The sequence below is a fragment of the Acartia tonsa genome, chromosome 5 (genome assembly GCF_053477335.1).
Source record: "Acartia tonsa isolate MP-2025a chromosome 5, ASM5347733v1, whole genome shotgun sequence".
NCBI lineage: Eukaryota > Metazoa > Arthropoda > Copepoda > Calanoida > Acartiidae > Acartia > Acartia tonsa.
In genome coordinates, this window is record NC_137264.1 from 47,591,196 (window position 1) to 47,610,328 (window position 19,133).

General features: G+C 35.8%; 1 protein-coding gene across 5 annotated transcripts in view; it reads left to right on the forward strand.

The window, feature by feature from the left end:
* LOC145319661 (FHF complex subunit HOOK interacting protein 2A-like) overlaps positions 1–16,022 on the forward strand; it is a 31,294-nt gene extending 15,272 nt beyond the window's left edge. Inside the window, exons 14-26 of one of the 5 annotated variants that reach the window (XM_080161941.1) lie at positions 24–76; positions 239–292; positions 559–618; positions 3,962–4,545; positions 4,925–4,992; positions 5,552–5,664; positions 5,825–5,895; positions 6,782–6,877; positions 7,854–7,955; positions 10,957–11,092; positions 11,731–11,816; positions 12,429–12,500; positions 12,964–16,022. In XM_080161941.1, the coding sequence (XP_080018067.1) occupies positions 24–76; positions 239–292; positions 559–618; positions 3,962–4,545; positions 4,925–4,992; positions 5,552–5,664; positions 5,825–5,895; positions 6,782–6,877; positions 7,854–7,955; positions 10,957–11,092; positions 11,731–11,816; positions 12,429–12,500; positions 12,964–13,117 (1,649 nt within the window). In that variant the 3' untranslated portion in view covers positions 13,118–16,022. Of the gene's footprint in view, positions 1–23; positions 77–185; positions 293–558; positions 619–3,958; positions 4,546–4,924; positions 4,993–5,551; positions 5,665–5,824; positions 5,896–6,781; positions 6,878–7,853; positions 7,956–10,956; positions 11,093–11,730; positions 11,817–12,428; positions 12,501–12,963 lie in introns of all 5 variants that reach the window. The other 4 variants (XM_080161942.1, XM_080161939.1, XM_080161937.1 and 1 more) reach the window with 4 other exon arrangements.
* The last annotated feature ends 3,111 nt before the right edge of the window (positions 16,023–19,133 follow it).

Here is a 19,133-nt window from a genome sequence, read left to right on the forward strand (position 1 = left end):
CTGGTATCTATCTATGTATCTAGTAACCCAAGCTCACCCTGTGATTGGCTCAGAAGTATCCCGTAGTATTGCAAATACACTGGTATCTATCTATGTATCTAGTAACCCAAGCTCACCCTTTGATTTGCTCAGAAGTATCTCATAGTATTGCTAACACACTGGTATCTATCTATCTATCTATCTAGTAACCCAAGCTCACCCTGTAATTGGCTCAGAAGTATCCCGTATTATTGCTAACACACTGGTATCTCTCCTGACAAGCATAATTCTAAATAAAAATAGCAATGAAAAGGTAAACAATATTTTTCTTAAATTATGGAAGATCTACCCTTTATAAATGTAAGTCTGTATCTCTAAGATGAGAAGAAAAAAAAATTTTGTGACAAAACTTGGCATTTGCCTTTTTCTAAGGCTGTAAAGTGTTTAAAAACAAAATTTGGCGTTTCATTTAAACTTGGATTTTTTAAAATGGCGGGTTATTTGGTTTATTATATGGAAACATCCCTGTCCAAAGATTTTTTCTAGTGTTTACTATATTTTAAATTCTTTTATTTTAAGGTATTGAGAGGCCTATCCTATCTTGGAGTTGTTTGGAACCATATTAAATCAACAGTTTTTAGGAAAATGTTCATTTATCTTAATTTTTAAAAAAATGTATACTTAAACTTGTTCCTTTTCAATCTGAGAGTAAATCCTTGCTTTATTTATACAATCTTTCTTCAAAAAAAAATTAAAACAGAATCTTTAATAATAAGGTTATTGTTGATTTATAACGAGAAAAAGTCATTTAGCCTAACTGCTCATTATATTTTTCATGTTTAAAGGGGGGGGGTTTTAATGCAACCATCTCGTAATCAATGTATAAATGGCACTTAGAATTCGAATTTCGATCTCAAATTTTGCATGAGTAATCCTTGGTAGGTCTATTTTCCCTAAATCGAACAAAAAGTTGGAAAAGTAACGGCTGGCAGCTGGCGGTTCAGCCGTTTAGCCGTTTTTTGCCTATTTTCAGGGCAAATTCATCATTAATTACGTAGGAATCAATTTTTAAAAACAGATTTTTGGTTTAATTCATGTTAAATGATAGCAATAAACATTTTTTAAATTTCTAGTACCAGCTGCTAAACGGCTAGAACCGGCTGAAAACGGCTGGGAGCTGCCAAGAGTACGAAGAGTTGATAGGGCATGTGACATGTCTAGGGGTAGGTTTTTATGGTTGCTGAGCTCAAAAATGCTACCAAAAATAGTGGCAGCCCATCCATATGGCAGCTGGGTAACAGCTGCAGCTCAGCTGGTAGCGGCCAAGAGTAGAATGAGTAGATAGGGCTTGTAACGTGTCTAATGGTAGGTTTTTATGGGTGCTGAGCTCAAAAATACTATTAAAAATAGTGGCAGCTCAATCATATGGCAGCTGGGTAACGGCCGCTGCTGAGCTGGGAGCTGCCTAGAGTAGAATGTGTAGATAGGGCTTGTGACGTGTCTAGGGGTAGGTTTTTAGGGGTGCTCAGCTCAAAAATACTATCAAAAATAGTGGCCGCCCATCCATATGGCAGCTGGGTAACAGCTGCAGCTCACCTTGGAGCGGCCAAGAGTAGAATGAGTACATAGGGCTTGTGACATGTCTAGGGGTAGGTTTTTAGGGGTGCTGAACTCAAAAATGCTACCAAAAATAGTGGCAGCCCATCCATATGGCAGCTGGGTAACAGCTGCAGCTCAGCTGGGAGCGGACAAGAGTAGAATGAGTAGATAGGGCTTGTGACGTGTCTAGGGGTAGGTTTTTATGGGTGCTGAGCTCAAAAATTCTACCAAAAATAGTGGCGGCCCATCCACATGGCAGCTGGGTAACAGCTACAGCTCAGCTTAGCTAGGAGGGGCCAATAGTAGAATGAGTAGATGGGGCTTGTGACGTGTCTAGGGGTAGGTTTTTATGGTTGCTTAGCTCAAAAATACTACCAAAAATAGTGGCCGCCCATCCATATGGCAGCTGGGTAACAGCTGCAGCTCAGCTGGGAGCGGCCAAAAGTAGATGAGTAGATAGGGCTTCAGATGTGTCTAGGGGTAGGTTTTAATGGGCGCTGAGCACAAAAATACTACAAAAATTAGTGCCGTCCCTTCTATATGGCAGCTGGGTAATGGCCACAGCTCAGCTGTTTTTTGAGGCTTAAAAAATTGATTATTTCAGTGGAATTAAACTTCTCCCAATTAACATTTTACCTTTTTTTCATGGATATATTACTAATAACTCTTTTTAATTACTAGATTTCACTGTTTCAAGAGCTGAAAACTACCAAAAAACGGCTGAGAACAGCTATCAATAGCCATAAGTACATAGCATGTGACGTGTCTAGGGGTAGGTTTTTGTGGGTGTTGAGCTCTAAAATACTACCAATAAAAGTTCGGGCCTGTCTATATGGCAGCTGGGTAACAGCTACAGCTGAGCAGCAGCCCTTACCATGCTGCCATGTGGATGGGCTTTTCTATTTTTGGGAGTATTAATGAGCTTGGCACCTATAAAAACTTACACCTCTTTGACACATCACAAGCTATGTCTTTACTTGTTTACTTTTATCTGTTGGTAACTGTTCTCCGCCAATTTCAGCCGTTTTACAACTAAATCAATACATTGATAAGGTGTTGTTATTAATAATATAAAATGACAATATTGTATTTATACTGAAATATTCAATATTTAGTTATCCTTCAATAGTCCCAATAGTCAATGAGTCTTAAATAAAGGCTTACTGCTAAGCTTAGCTGTTACCCAGCTGCAATATGGATGGGTGGCCACTTTTTTTAGTAGTATTTTTGAGCTCAGCACCCATGAAAACCTACCCCTAAACACGTCACAAGCCCTATGAACTCATTCTACTCTTGGCCGCTCCCAGCTGAGCTGTAGCTTTTACCCAGCTGCCATGTGGATGGGCCGCCACTATTTTTGATAGCATTTTTGAGCTCAGCACCCATAAAAACCTACCCCTAGACATGTCACAAGCCCTATCTACCCATTCTACTCTTGGCCGCTTCCAGCTGAGTTGCAGCTGTTACCCAGCTGCCATATTGATAGGCGGCCACTATTTTTGGTAGTATTTTTGAGCTCAGCACCCAATAAAACCTATCCCTAGACACCTCACAGGCGCTATGTACTCATTCTACTCTTGGCCGCTCCCAGCTGAGCTGTAGCTTTTACCCAGCTGCCATGTGGATGGGCCGCCACTATTTTTAATAGTATTTATGAGCTCAGCACCCCTAAAAACCTACCCCTAGACACGTCAAAAGCCCTATCTACTCATTCTACTCTTAGCTGCTCCCAGCTGAGCAGCGGCCGTTACCCAGCTGCCATATGGATGAGCTGCCACTATTTTTGATAGCATTTTTGAGCTCAGCACCCATAAAAACCTACCCCTAGACATGTCACAAGCCCTATCTACCCATTCTACTCTTGGCCGCTACCAGCTGAGCTGCAGCTGTTACCCAGCTGCCATATTGATGGGCTGCCACTATTTTTGGTAGCATTTTTGAGCTCAGCAACCATAAAAACCTACCCCTAGACATGTCACATGCCCTATCAACTATTCATACTCTTGGCAGCTTCCAGCCATTTTCAGCCGGTTCTAGCCGTTTAGCAGCTGGTACAAGAAATTTTAAAAATGGTTATTGCTATCATTTAACATGAATTAAACCAAAAATATGTTTTAAAAAGTTAATTCCTACGTAATTAATGATGAATTTGCCCTGAAATTAGGCAAAAACGGCTAAACTGCTGAGCCGCCAGCTGCCGGCCGTTACTTTTCCAACTTTTTGTTCGATTTAGGGAAAATAGACCTACCAAGGATTACTCATGCAAAATTTGAGATCGAAATTCGAATTCTAAGTGCCATTTATACATTGATTACGAGATGGTTGCATTAAAACCCCCCCCCCTTAGATAAATTTTTATAAAATGAACAACTTCATAAAATTCAGAGATCAATTTGTTTTGTCTCTGTTTGACTGTTCTTCTGATTGTACCAAAGCTGTTGACAGCTGTCTCGCCGACTGTGATGCTAATAAAGCTGTCCGAAGCTGCTATGTTAAAAGCTTCTCTAGTAAAGCTGTTGTCACTGAAAGTGATGATGCCACTGAGAATATTACTGCTGATTCTAAATCAAATGATCTTGATCATCAATCACATGTTAAGTCCTCCACTAGAAACATACATGCAAATATTACACCTAGTGACAATTCTGAAATAAATATTAATGGAAAAGAATCTGTCATTAAAGCATCAAATCCAAGCTGTTCTTCTGAAGAAAGTAACATAAATATTGCGGCTGACAATTCATCTGAAGAAGTTAACACTTTTGATGATCTAAATTTAGCAGTTGATTGTTTTTCAAAAGCTAGTATCACTAATGATGGCATAATTTCACATGCTGAAGAAGCTAATATTAACGAAGACCTAAGTTCTGCTGCCAGCTGTTCTTGTCAAGAAGAGAATAAGTCTTCCTTTGAAAAAATTCTTCAGCTGTGGGATAAGAACGAAGAAATAAAGTTGGAATCAATGAGGTAAACACTTTGTAGTATAGTTATTTCTCTCATAGCATTATAAACAGCTTTACGCGGATATATAATGTACATTGTACAATTATGATTGTACATTTTCATATTCATAGAAAACTGGATATAATTCGATGCTGGACAGAATTTTTCTGTATGGCGGAGAACTGGTTCGAATCCACCGGATATTAATCGGTTTTGAAGCAATACGGGAAAAGCTATTCTTTTTCTCCTTGTCTATATGGTAAAATGGAATCAACTCGGCTACTGTTTTAGATAAGCGGCTGAATTTTTGCTAATATTTCTCTATAAGTATGAGATTCTTCTTGCTTCTTGCTACATCTGCTTTTTAAATCAGTTTTTCCTCTTCACATATCATTTTTTTTAGAATTGTTGATGCAATGTTGTGTTCTCCCCATCAACTTTTCTTGGAATATCTTGTTACAAGATATTTAGGTAGGAATTTTTTTTCACCCCAAGCCTTTAAATTTGAGAAAGGTTTTCCCTCTTCTTAAAATTTGTTTTCTGAAAATGAAAATTTTGTTTCGGAAGGCGGGTGAGGTTATTTTCAAGGACCGTGTTTCTCCAAAATTTAAACAACATGCTGGTTAACGGTAAACATTAAAGATTTTGGTACTTGAATAGACGTTATTCCTTTCAAAAAATTAAAGATTTTGGTACTTGAATATACGTTATTCCTTTCAAAGAAGATTCAAATCGGTCCAGTGTTTAGCAAGATCTTTTTCGTTCATACAGACACATTTTTTTGTCGAGGTAGGAAATGAGTAACTTTTTATTACATGCCCATTTTGCATGAAATATCCCAAAAAATGTAAGTATGTATTTTAAACAGTAGGTATCCTGTTTGCAACAAATTTACGCACAATTTGGTTAAAGCTTATACATTTATATTCTACTTATTCATTTCTGACACTCAACAAGAGTTAATGTTAGCTTGTCCTACCGCTTCAGAGCTTAGCATTTATGGATGTTGTCATCCTTGTTTTTTCTATAGATGACAGAGGTTACTACAACCAAACTTTGACAGAAAGTGAAGCTAACTCTTGGTCAGACGTGGAAGATGAACGGTCCAGATCGAGGTCAAGAGAACCTGAACAAAATATAAAGGTAGGCTGACATATTGACCAGGGATCTAAAGTGATAAGACAATAGTCGATAAATTGATGTACATCCCCAATGATGATTCACGAAATTAACTCTTTTGTAGATTGCAATTATTGGTTTAAACGTTTGGACACTTCACATTATGTAGTATTTTTAATTTCAGACAACTAGCAAAGAACCAAAACAAAAGGAAGAGCTTATCAGCAAGACATTTGCGCCTTCAAATATACATAGGTAAAATATTTTTCAGATATTTGTGTTGTTTGCAGCTCTAATATGCAAATCTACAGCAAAAACTTCATCAATTGTAATTTCTAAATACCAATCTACCTAGGTCTTTGATTTCAAAAACTTTTTTACAATCGAAGTTGCATTTTTAAAACATTCTGACATCTGTAAATGTACGTCTGCCAATACCCTGTAAGAAATTCCTCAATTAAAGTAGATTATTTCTTTGAACAGGTTAAACATAAAAAAAGAAAACTTGAATCATTAGAAAATGCGGTATCGCTAAAGGGAACTATCCACCAACGAGAGCAAGTGATTCTAAGCACCTTCCAGCATTGATCCATAGTATTTTTTTAGTGAATATAAAAGGTTTATGTTTAATACTTGGTTTATCGGCTAAAAAGTTAGGTTTCACCGTTGTTTTATATGAAATAAACTTTGAAATGTAAAGCATTTTATGATGCAATATCAACAAACGCTTTCTTGAGTTCAAAAGACAAAATAAAATAACACGGCAGAAAAGCACCAAATGCTGTAAATTGTATAAGTACATTAATTAAACTGTTTACAATATTACAAGTTACCAACCCTTTTTAAAATACATTTTTATACTTTTGTATTAAGCTTTTAAACAACAGTTTGAAATCATCAAAACATTTGATGATATTGCACCAAATAATGCTTAGGTAACATTTCAAAGTTTTTTTTTTATTATAAAACCATGGTAAACCCACTTTTTAGTCGATAAACCAAATATTAAACATAAAGCTAGTTTATTCAGTAAAAAAATACTATGGATCAATGCTGGAAGGTGTCTAGAATCACTTGCTCTCGTTCGTGGATAGTCCCCTTTCTACCCGCGCTATGACTGTATTTCTATATTTTTTTTTAGGGTTGTAAATCAATGGCTATATCTAGTGGATGATCAGCTGAGACTTGATGAATTCAGGGGGTCCGGATATGATGTTTATATCAAAGATGCGGGAAGGTGAATATATCCTTATGTAATAGTAACAGGATGTCTGTCTGTACTGAAGAATCTTGCTAACCGCTGGTCTGATATGGTTCCCCTATATAATATAGCTTCTCAAAGTTCCAGGGAATGTTCATAACCAATTGGGGGGAATGTATTACCACCCTCCCAAGAGAAATTGTCATTAGAAAAAAATGACTGGCATTCCATCAAATTTTCTTTTAAATTTTATCTTTTTGAACTACAAAGGGGGAGGCGGATGTGCCACTTTTTGAAACCATAAGTAAAACGCGCATGATCTTAGCCCATAACAAAGTTACAGCTCTAAAATTCGGCACAGCAGTTGCTTTGGGGGAGAACAATATGGAACTGTGAAGAAACGGCGGCGTAACAGCCGCTCTCGCCAAAAACAGCCGTTTCCCGCCGAATTTTTTTTTGCCTTTTTTCGCCCAATTAGACAGTTCTAGATCATATCCTGGGATAAACTTTTTTATCATAAAAATTTCCCTTATATTTTCACGTGACTGTTTCAAAACTGTCAATATTAAAATATTGCAATTGTAAAATTGAAAAAAAAGTTTATCTCAGATGTTTGAAAATTGTCTATTATGGCGAGAACAGGCAAAAAAAACTTCGGCGGGAAACGGCGGTTCCGCCGCCGTTTCTTCACAGTTCCATACTGTTCTGTGCCGACTTTTAGGGCTGTAACTTTTTTATGGGCTAAGATCATGCTCGTTTTACTTTTGGTTTCAAAAAGTGGCACATCCGCCTCCCCCCTTAAAAATGGGGAGAGGGGGGTGGTCGACTTCCCAATTATTTCACACAAGTAACCGCTACTAAGATAAATATTATAATAGAATTGTTACTCTAGATAGTCAATGAGACACAATAATACGTCAAACTTTGAAATACATTAAATTTATATTATTTCAAAAAAGATTCTGACAGATGGACGTTGATCTTACTAAAAATAAGATATTCTTTCATTTAGGCAAGTTGAAGGAGTATTGGAGAAGTGCAAAGATTTTACTTGGGATAAAGAAGTTGGGTGTGCTAGAGTTAATTCTGAAGATACCAGCTCATGTGATAGTAGGTATATAAACAGGAAGGGAGGGAGGGGACATTGTACTAGTATACCAGTGGCGTGCAAAGCACTTTGTCTAGGGGGGGGCATTTTGAAGATTTTGTAAAATTTTGCCCCCCCCTAAATCAAAGTGACCCGGGGGGGCACTTTGCTTTAGGGGGGGGCATTTTGATTATATATACTAATTTTAAATAAGGGCGTATTAAGGGGTGGGATTATTTGATTATGGGCCTCCTAGTCCTTATCCCTTCTTCCCCATCCCTTCCCCCATCCCTATTTCCCATTTATATCCCCCACCTCTTCCCCCCCCCTATCTCTTCCCCCCCTCATCTCTTCCCCCCCCCCCCCATCTCTTCTCCCCCATCCCTTCTCCCCACCCTGCAATGACCGAAGGGAAGGGAGCTAGAAAGCATCTTCGAAAAAATAGTACAGAAGATAAATTAACCTTTCCCCCCCCCCCCCCCCCCCCCCTCCACCACAAAACATTTTTAATGGGTGGAAGGCGATGTTATAAAATCTCAGCAGGAAGGATGAATAACCCCATTAAAAAAAATTGGGGGGGGGGGGGGGGAAATAAAAACACTCATTTTGGAAATAATTTACCAAAAATTAACCTAATATGAGAAAATGATATTAAATATTTCTTTATTGTTTGACAACAAGGATGATAACATCTTTAAGTAGCAAAGCACAAAAAATCATTAATAAGAATACAGACAAGTAGATTTAAAGAGCATCTGTTAAAATAAATATATATTTTAGGTAGAAAAAGTCACAAATCCTTTTTCCTGTATGTTGTGTGATGACAGTCAAAGTAAATTACATACTGGATGCTCGAAACAGCAAGAAATTTTATTTTTTTTAATATTATAATCCACAAAAAAAATCAATTGTACCATAAAAACCAAAGATATAATGAACTGTGTAAAAAATAAAAAAAATTACTTGTCCTTTCATTGTGATAAAAAGCAGAAACCATTTGGAAGGGCACGAAGCGCAAATTTTTTCTTCAAATATGCAGGGAGGGAGGGGTTTTGGGCTATTTATTACACTAGTCCCCAATATTTCATAGCAGAAACCATTTGGAAGGGCGCAAAGCGCAAATTTTTTTCTTCAAATATGCATGGAGGGAGGGGTTTTTGGGCTATTTATTACACTAGTCCCCAATATTTCATAGCAGAAACCATTTAGAAGGGCGCGAAGCGCAATTTTTTTTCTTTAAATATGCAGGGGGGAGGGGTTTTTGGGCTATTTATTACACTAGTCCCCAATATTTCATAGCAGAAACCATTTGGAAGGGCGCGAAGCGCAAATTTTTTTCTTCAAATATGCAGGGAGGGAGGGGTTTTTGGGCTATTTATTACACTAGTCCCCAATATTTCATAGCAGAAACCATTTGGAAGGGAGCGAAGCGCAAATTTTTTTCTTCAAATATGCAAGGAGGGAGGGGTTTTTGGGCTATTTATTACACTAGTCCCCAATATTTCATATAAAATTTTCTTATGCGTTGGCTCAACAACTATGGGGACTTTCATAAAATTTTGATTGGTTGGTTAATTAAGTCGAGTTTCCATACATTTCATCCACTAATTGTAATCTATATAAGGTAATTTTGTGTATCATCATTGGGGATGTACAAAATTTCTTTGGTAAAAAGTTTATATTATACAAAATAAAATACTTCCTATAACCTGGTTTGTTATGTTCAGTGAAAAAAGATTATAACCTAATTTCTACACTAATTAAAAAATTTGGTAAGGTTAAATGAATAGTAACTGTCTGTTTGGCGCGAAGCGCCAAAATTTTTTGATCTTTTTTTTGGAAACTGGGATAGTTTTGCTTTTTGTAGGGTAGGGGGCAAAAAGGGGCAATTTTTGTTGACCAGGGGGGGGGCAAAATGGGGCATTTTTTAAAATTTAGGGGGGGGGCAGGGGGGCGGTTGCTAGGGGGGGGGCAGGGGGGGGGCAGGGGGGGGGCGTTTTGGTCGCTAGGGGGGGGGCGATTGCCCCAAATGCCCCCTTCGGTTCGCACGCCACTGAAATTATACTGGTATCCAAAGAAGTTGGGTGTGCTAGAGTTAATTCTGAAGATAACAGTTCATGTGATAGTAGGTATATAAACAGGGAGGGAGGGAGGGGACATTGTACTGGAAATTATACTGGTATCCAAAGAAGTTGGATGTGCTAGAATTAATTCTGAAGATAACAGCTCATGTGATAGTAGGTATACACAGAGGGAGGGAGGGAGGGGACATTGTACTAGAAATAATACCGGCATTAAAAAGATTAAAAACACTTTTCTCATTCGTTGGCTTAAAAACTTCGGGTACTATTAATGAATCTTGATTTGTAGGGTTAAACTAGTAGTATCCTACAAACCATCAGCGTAATGGCCGGGGCTGTCAACAACCTCTTAATATTGAAATTGGTAAGGCCTGGAAGCTTACACTTTTGGAAATCCTATCAGTATGTAATATATACGTGGATATTATGACAGGGGAAAAGTGTCGTCAATTTAGGTTGCTATTTCCCCAGTCATTTAATGTTCAGTTTGTTTATCCAGTAGGAGGGAAGGGGAGAAAGTGGGTGGAGGGAGGGTATTGTTATTTTTTAACCCGCTACAGGGTTGACTTTATTAGAGTAAATGATAATCTGGTGTAAGATCCAAGAAATAATAAATCCATTGTTTTTTAACCCGCTTCAAGGTTGACTTTAAAAGAGTTAATGATAATCTGGTGTAAGATCCAAGTAATAATAAATCCATTGTTTTTTAACTCGCTACAAGGTTGACTTTATTAGAGTAAATGATAATCTGGTGTAAGATCCAAGAAATAATAAATCCATTGTTTTTTAACCCGCTACAATGTTGTCTTTATTAGAGTAAGTGATAATCTGGTGTAAGATCCAAGTAATAATAAATCCATTGTTTTTTAACCCGCTACAAGGTTGACTTTATTAGAGTAAATGATAATCTGGTGTAAGATCCAAGAAATATTAACTCCATTGTTAAGATGTGATAGTGAGAACGGACAATCTTTCTTCCCTGGACCTTTCCTTGGCAGACTATTCAAAGAGTTGGAGTGCATGCTGGACCAAAATTATGAGCTTAATCTTCAGCTAACTTCCCTCTTTTCAACTCTAGTTCAGGTAAATAATAGTTATTTCATCGTATTATAGACAGCTTTCAACGGATATTAAAAATAAAAAAATAAAAGATTTAAACCAGTTTTGTTATCTCTGAGGGACTGAAGGCCCGGGATAACTAATTTTATGATTTTATTTTAATGTTCGTGGAAAATTATATGTAAAACAATGCTATACATGATTTTACAGTATGGCTGAGAACCGGTTTTAATCCGGTGGATGTAAATTAGTTTCAAAGCCATACTGGAAAAAATTCATTAAGGTGTAGGTATGTATTGTTAATATTGTTTTATCTTTTCTATCATTTTGAAATAAGTTTACAGTACCTCTCTCATATGACTATTAATAACTATATGGTTTTATTGACTTCTTTGTCTTACACAAACTACAAAGTAGTTCTAGCCGTATATTTTTTATCTAATTTTTTAAAATTTCATGTCTGAACTTCAACTAGTCATGTAAGTAAAAAGTTTGCCAATGGCACTTAACAATTTTTTTAGTAGTGGAAGCAGTATTTTTACATAAACTAGAAAGTTTTAGTCATTCCCATCAAGATTTTTGTTTCAATGTTTTAGTAAACATTGACAAAAAACCTCCGATAAAAATTTCTAATGATTTTAATGTTAATCTTTTTGTTTCAGTTGCCCCACCCTTACATCCACGAGTTTATTCTGAATCCCACCGTCTCTCTCAATCCCTCCACTGTCTCACTCTACACTATTCTAAGGTAATTTTTAGTAGCGTAGCTACTTTACAATTTAGTTATGTATGACTTCAGGCATTGCAATGAAGAACAATACTTGAAATTGCTCAAAATCTTAACAAAAATCTTAATCCTTTTTCTTAAATAGCAATATACTTCCTTAAACATATACTGCTTTGTAATATCCTTTTTTGGTCCAATTCCTATAAGATTCAAGTTTTAAATTTAATTGCTACCTATTGACATTGGCAACCACCAAAACAAAATTCATAATTAATTACCAATTAAAGATTTATTTGATTTAGAAACAATAAATTGTAAAAATTACCTAGAAACAAAAAGTTTTGGCTTTCTGTACTGTTTTAAGAGTCCTCACCTCACATTTTTCATAAGTAGATCTCTAAATTAAAGGAGACTTGCAGGAAATACACCGCTTCAACTGCTGAAAGGCAGCCCCAATTAGACCCAATACCCTAATTTAGAAAAATTTTAAAGATTTCTAACTCCCTTAAATGTTTAATTTTTTTTATTATATTAATGTTGGAAGGGTATTTGCTCTAATTGTGGCAGTCTGTCAGTAGTTTAAACAGAGAATTTTCTGCAGGCTTCCTTTAAACACCTCTTTTTTTTGTTAAGAAAATTGGTAGAAACTGCCACAGTTCGATGCTCGGGTATCCAACATTTTCCTAAGAAATTACAGCAAGCTAGGTAAATATTAATATTTACACATAAAATCCTTATATTGAAGTAACAGGACAGGATGTCTGACTATATATTTGTTTGTATGAAAGGATCTCACTAACCGCTGAATTTAACTGATTCTCCTTTACTGTGTAGATTATTTTAGGCCCTGGAAAGGTTTATATCTATTTACCACCAACCTCTCAAGATAAATCGCCCTAAGAATAAATGAACTCCCAACCCCCCAAAATTTCTTTTTTTTTCTTAAAAAAAAATTGAAAGTCTGGTAGGGTCGTCTCAACACTCCCCCCACCCTCTTGCAATTAAAAACACATTTTAAAAAGCAGATACACATCAGCTAGGGCAATTTTGTTAAAATAGTTTCAGCTATCTTCTTTTTGTAAATTGGCCGAGAGAATCTCGTTTCACTACTACCAATAAATTCTTTTATGAATAGGTATGAATTCTAAAAATTATGTTGTTTTTGTAGACGAGCACTACTGCATGATGGAGTAGCCACAACTGCTACAAACTGTGGAGAAGTTCACCTCCTCCATGGAATTGTTGTTCTTGATGAATTTTGTAAAGAACTGGCGGCAATTTCTCTGGTTAAATATCATATTTTTTCGGGAGTAAAGGGTTAAGGAATTGAAAATTAGGTATAAATAAACAAATTATCAAATTATTTTTTTGTGTCAAGTGGGATATTTTATGACAAGTTTTTCTGCAAGTATTTTCATTCCAACTTACCTTAGTAAAGAATTTTAAGAAAAAATTAACTGTTTTATATAAAACTGTTTGTCCCAAGACATTATTTAATTTAAATTTATACATATATTTAATTTAAAGTAAACTAAACCTTTTCAAAAACTACCCTTTTCGGATCTGGTGCATTTCACGGTAAAATGTTGTTAAAACTTTTATTTACTAAAACTAAGAACTTTAAAGGCTGATATCCGCTAAATAGCTGAATGTACATCCTTATAATAAAGTAACAGGATGTTTGTGTGTTTGTACCGAAGGATCTCGCTAACCGCTGAACCGATCGGGTTCTCCTTAACAGGGTAGATTCTCATATGTCCCGGGAAGGTTTATAACTATTTTGGGGGAGGGTACCACCACCCTCCCTAGAGAAATTATTTTTTTTTAAATTTCTCGATTTTAAAAAGAGAGTTCAACAAAAAATAAACGTCAAACGCAAAATAGCCATATTTTAGATATAAAAAAAACATTTAAAGTGCCACTAGAGGCCTCTAGGGGCGTAGCCGCTAGTATATGTTATAATTCCACATCATTGTAAACGCAACTCCAAAGGAAGCCAACTAACAATCTTGAATAGCTAATACTCTTTGATGCACACTAGGATATATATTATAAGTTGGAAGGAATTTTAATGTTAGGGGGATATTTGAAATCTGCATCAAATTTTAAGGATTTTATTTTATAAAATTTGTTTTTTGTATAATTCTTTATCTAAAAGCGGAAATACAATTTAAGTTAATTAATTTTGACCAATAGGATAGGTGGATTAGAAACTACCTGCGCTCTAATTGGGTGAATGATGTACGACACTTAAGCTTCTCCAATCAGAGCGCAGATAGTTTTCAATGCACCAATCACAGATGTCAACTTACATATCCTAATGCACAGTTATCTAGCAACGCGCTTAGATGCGCGAAAAGATATATTTTACTTGTTCTTTATTTAGTCAGGCAGTCCTTGTACATTATTGTTCTTGGTAGTTTCTTCTTGTTCCGTTTGGCTGTAGGAGCAGCCTTTGAATTTCATAGTTTTTATTGTTGCTGTTGTAGAGATAATCGATCCCGGGAACATTTTACCAGATCCAACTTTTATTTACTACAAATTTATTTACAAGTTTTAATTATTTGTTTTTTCTCTTACTTTTGTTCTATTATATAAAGCAGTAAGCTTTTTTTGGTAGGAAGCAAAAGATCTCACTAACCGCTGAACTGAACCGCTGATATGGTTCTCCTTTACAGTAAAGCTTCTTATAGGTCTAGGGAAGGATTTTTAACTTTTTAAGGAAGAGTATCTCCACAGTCCCATTACAAAATTACCCCCACTCAAAAAAGATTTTATTTTGTTTTTTCTTTTAAAAACTCAAATTGGAAATGGGGGGTTGACTTTTCCTAAAATGCCACTAGAGGCGTAGCCGCTAGTTAGTTATAATTGCATAATGTTTGACAGTATTATATTTAGATTTTTTACATTATTGTTTAACTTTATTGTATGGTTGTTAGTTTATAAACGGTTCGGCAGCTTTACCCCACCTTATTATGTAAAGGGGGATTAACTTTTGCAGAATTCCGTAAATGTTTAAGTTTTAGGAATTTAAATTATAAGTAGAACTCTAAAATTTAGCATGGCAGTTGCTTTAATGGGTTATAACGTGGATATCCTTATAATAAAGTAACAGGATGTATGTCTGTGTGTTTGTGTGTCTGTACCGAAGTATCTCGCTAACCGCTGAACCGATCGGGTTCTCCTTAACAGGGTAGCTTCTCATACGTCCACCATCCCAAGTTAAATAACAATAAATCGAAATTTTTATTTTAAGTATAGAGACTCCTACGTAACATTGCGAGGTATCGTATAAAGAGACTTCTACGCAACCTTAAACGCAACAAAAAAAACCAAACATTTAAAGTGCCACTAGAGGCCTCTAGGAGTCGTAGCCGCTAGTGTACTATATTAGAGCAACAGCCATACAAAATTTTAGAGTTCTACTCCTATTTTAAAGTCTTAAAACTCACACACTTACGGAATTCTGCGAAAGTTACCTCCCCCTTAGTAATTTTTTAGGGTGTTTTATTTTCATCATTAAGTATTGGCTAATGTTAAGGCTTTTTTCGAATTTTTTTTTCATACCACTTTAATTACAGATTCCCTAGATGCAAGGATCGCAGCCGTTAGTATATTTATAAAATTGAATAGAGATAATCTAGAGACATGTTCTTTAAATCAGCCTATAGGATAACAGTGGGTTTTAAATGTTGGAGGCAAATTTATTTGTTTTTCTTCAAAAAAAAAAGGGCTGCCGAACCTTACATATTTAAAATATTAAAATATTTAAAATATTTGGGTATTGTCCCTTTCGTGACAACGCCTCTTAAGGGGCGTTTCTTCGTATTTTCACAGTAGCTTTTCTCTTATTTCTAGCCCCTACGGGGGGCTCTTGCCCAGCGCGGCCAATTGCCTAACCTTGCGGGGCAATCACCTAACCAAATATAACATAACCTAACATAAAATAATCTACCAAAACCCATTTTTAAAATACGACAAATCGCCTCTTAAGGAGCGTTGCAACTAAAAGGAACTATTACCAAATATTATAGATAATATTATTATTGAGTTTTTGTTATTTATTTATTAATATTTTATTTCTATATTTTAATCACAAAACTATCACTATTTGCAATAACATTAAGTTTGCCAAAAAAGATTTTTGCATATATTTTTTGTATGTTATATTTTATATTGTATATTATTAACTATAGTTACTAATAAATGAAAATAAAAATTTATATTAAGCCTGGAGTAAGTAACAATTAGTTGGATCTTAAGAAATAAGACAATGGCCGATAAATTGTTGTATATTTCCAATGAGTATTATCCCTTTCGTAGATTATAACTAGTGGTTGAAACGTTTGGACACTCAACTTGATTAACCAACCAATCAAAATTCTTGAAAGTCCCAAAGTTGTTAACCCTACGAATAAGAAAAAGTTATTAAAAAACTTTGGGGACTGGCGTAATAAACAGCCAAATGTCAACCCCTCCCTAATGTAGATCTCATGAGTTAATCTACTTTGTTGTATTTGTATAACTCACCCAATTACACTTAGGAATTGTAAGGTATGAGACAATGAATAACAAAATGATGCACACCCTATCCCTTAATTAGGATAATTTTTGTATCCTTATACTAAAGTAACAGGATGTCTGTCTGTTTGTGTGTTTGTTTGTACCGAAGGATCTGGCTAACCGCTGAACCGATCGGGTTCTCCTTAACAGAGTAGCTTCTAATATGCCCCGAGAAGGTTTATAGCTATTTTGGGGGAGGGTACCATCACCCTCCCAAGAGAAATAAAAATTGAAATTGTTTTTACGTTTATCGATTTTACACGTCAACCTAACACAGACATATTTTAAATACAAAAAAACACTTAAAGTGCCACTAGAGGCCTCTAGGGGCGTAGCCGCTAGTATTAAATATATTAGTTATATTTTCACTCCTGTTTAAAGTAAGATTCTCGCGGTCGGAAGAACAAATTTTATTCTTATTCCTTAAATTTTTAAATATAAATTTTGAAATGTTGGGGGGGGGGGGGGTATTTTTTATGCCTAATCCTATTTGCTAACTAGTAAAATTGGCTTCTATTATGTTTCAGAAGATAAAACTTTACTGTTTAGTTTAGTTGCTTCTATGCTACATGTATCTCGAATCTGTTCGAATCTCGGTCCGACACCGCGTCATAACTAAAGACGTTAAAAATGGTTCCCACTGCTACTATGTCAGATGCGCGACGTAAATAGTTAGAGTGGGGGGAATGTCTTGGCCCAAAACAGGCGCAACTCGTTACCATGCACAGTTGGGACTTCTCAGACAAAGGTCGTGCATCTCAGAGAGTTGGTTGTCTGATGGGCGATTGGACGCTTTACATCGCATTCATAAGCGGAGTATGTTTCAAGGTGCGTGGAGAGCGGTCTAGTACCCGAAGCGACATCAAGCCCCCTAGAGTCTTAACAAGTCTTATGCTACACGTAAATTGTCCTTGTTTTTGTTGTAAAATGCAACTAATACCATTAATCTATAAAGGGTGTTATGTCTTAAGTACGAATTTAAATACGTGGGGGGCTTGGCAGTTTTGAAGTGTTCTTTCTTTACAACTAAAAAGAACAAATTAATTTAATAGAAATAAATTAATTCAATTCAAAACTCTTGCAATAAAAAGGGTGGTTGTCTGTTGTATCAGATCTGAATACATAGAATGTATTTATTTATAAGTTTAAACTAAATTGTTGGTAAATTTGTTGTTAAAATACTCAGTACAGGGCACTGTTTGATATACTTACATTTTTAGAACAGAACTTGATTATAGTGATGCCTCGCTTAAAACATTGTACTTTGTTGTTCTAGGAATCAGTAAAAACGGGTAGTATATGAGACTAGTAACGCATAAAAAAATTAACATGTTTTAAATGGATGTAGGACATTCTGGTAACCATTACAGAGTTGTTACGCTTATTATGACAGGATTCGCCATGGCATGTTTAAAGTAAAGCGGAAAATTCTAATATGCCCCTATAAACGATGTGCGCTATCCTTTGCGGACGGACTGACTAACCATAATCACAATTTTTCATCAAGAATATTTTCTTGCTTAAATTGGAAGGTTAATGCAACCATCTCGTAATCAATGATTAAATGGCACTTAGATTTCGAATTTAGATCTGAAATTTTGCATGAATATTCCTTGGCAGGTCTATTTTCCCTAAATCGAACAAAAAGTTGGAAAAGTAACGGCTGGCGGCTCAGCCGTTTTGCCATTTTTTGGCTATCTTAAGAGCAAATGAGTCACGAAACCTAGCTTCACATAATACTTTTTGTCGCTCAAAAACCTTATCAAACGGTTCTAGCCAGTAGCTGTTGGTACTATTATTTAACATGAATTAAACCAAAAAAATGTTTTAAAAAGTTGATTCCTCAATAATTAATTATGAATTTGCCCTGAAAATAGGCAAAAAAAAACGGCTAAACGGCTTAGCCGCCAGCTGTTACTTTTCCAACTTTTTGTTCGATTTAGGGAAAATAGACCTACCAAGGATTACTCATGCAAAATTTCAGATCGAAATTCGAATTCTAAGTGCCATTTACTTATTGATTGCGAGATGGTTGCATTACCCCCCCCCCCCCCCCCCGCCTTTATAAAGATCTTTAATTATGAACGTATTTGTTTTTTATTATTAGTTGGTCACCCTGAACATAATAGGACAAGCCTCAGGGAGGGAGGGAAAGAACAATGGGGTACTCCTATCCTGTTTTTTTCATTTTTTTTCCCCGAGGTAATTATGCTTTCTTTTAGTAGGTAATTAATAAAAATTCTAAAATCTTCCAAAAAAAATTTAAAATCTTCAAAAAAAAGTTCAAATATCTTCTAAAAATATTTTCTCTGATTTTCATATAAATATGACTGTATAGACGTCACATGGGAACTGCAGTCGTGCGAGGCTTGTGGTGCAGAACTAAGATTCTGTTCACCGATTGCCATGCTCGGGGAAAAAATGACTACCTCGGGGATAAAAATGATACCAGGGAAAAAAATGACTACCTCGGGGAGAAAAAAAGAATATTTACATCCACTATTTAAGGGGTCGTTTATGTGAGAATGGTGTTTTCATTTTTCCTCTCTCTTACCTCTTTCATAATCAATAGATACTAGGGAGGCAATTTTAAAATGATTTGATAAATAATGATTTATCGTTCATGTTCTTATCCCTTTTTCCCTGTATGCACTACACCTAAAAGAGTTATTTTAGTAGGCTTGGCCATAATGGATATACAATACGTGGATATGGTAACAGTGCAATTTTTGTCGTCAATTTAGGTTGCCAATATAGTCCCCAGATATTGATCAG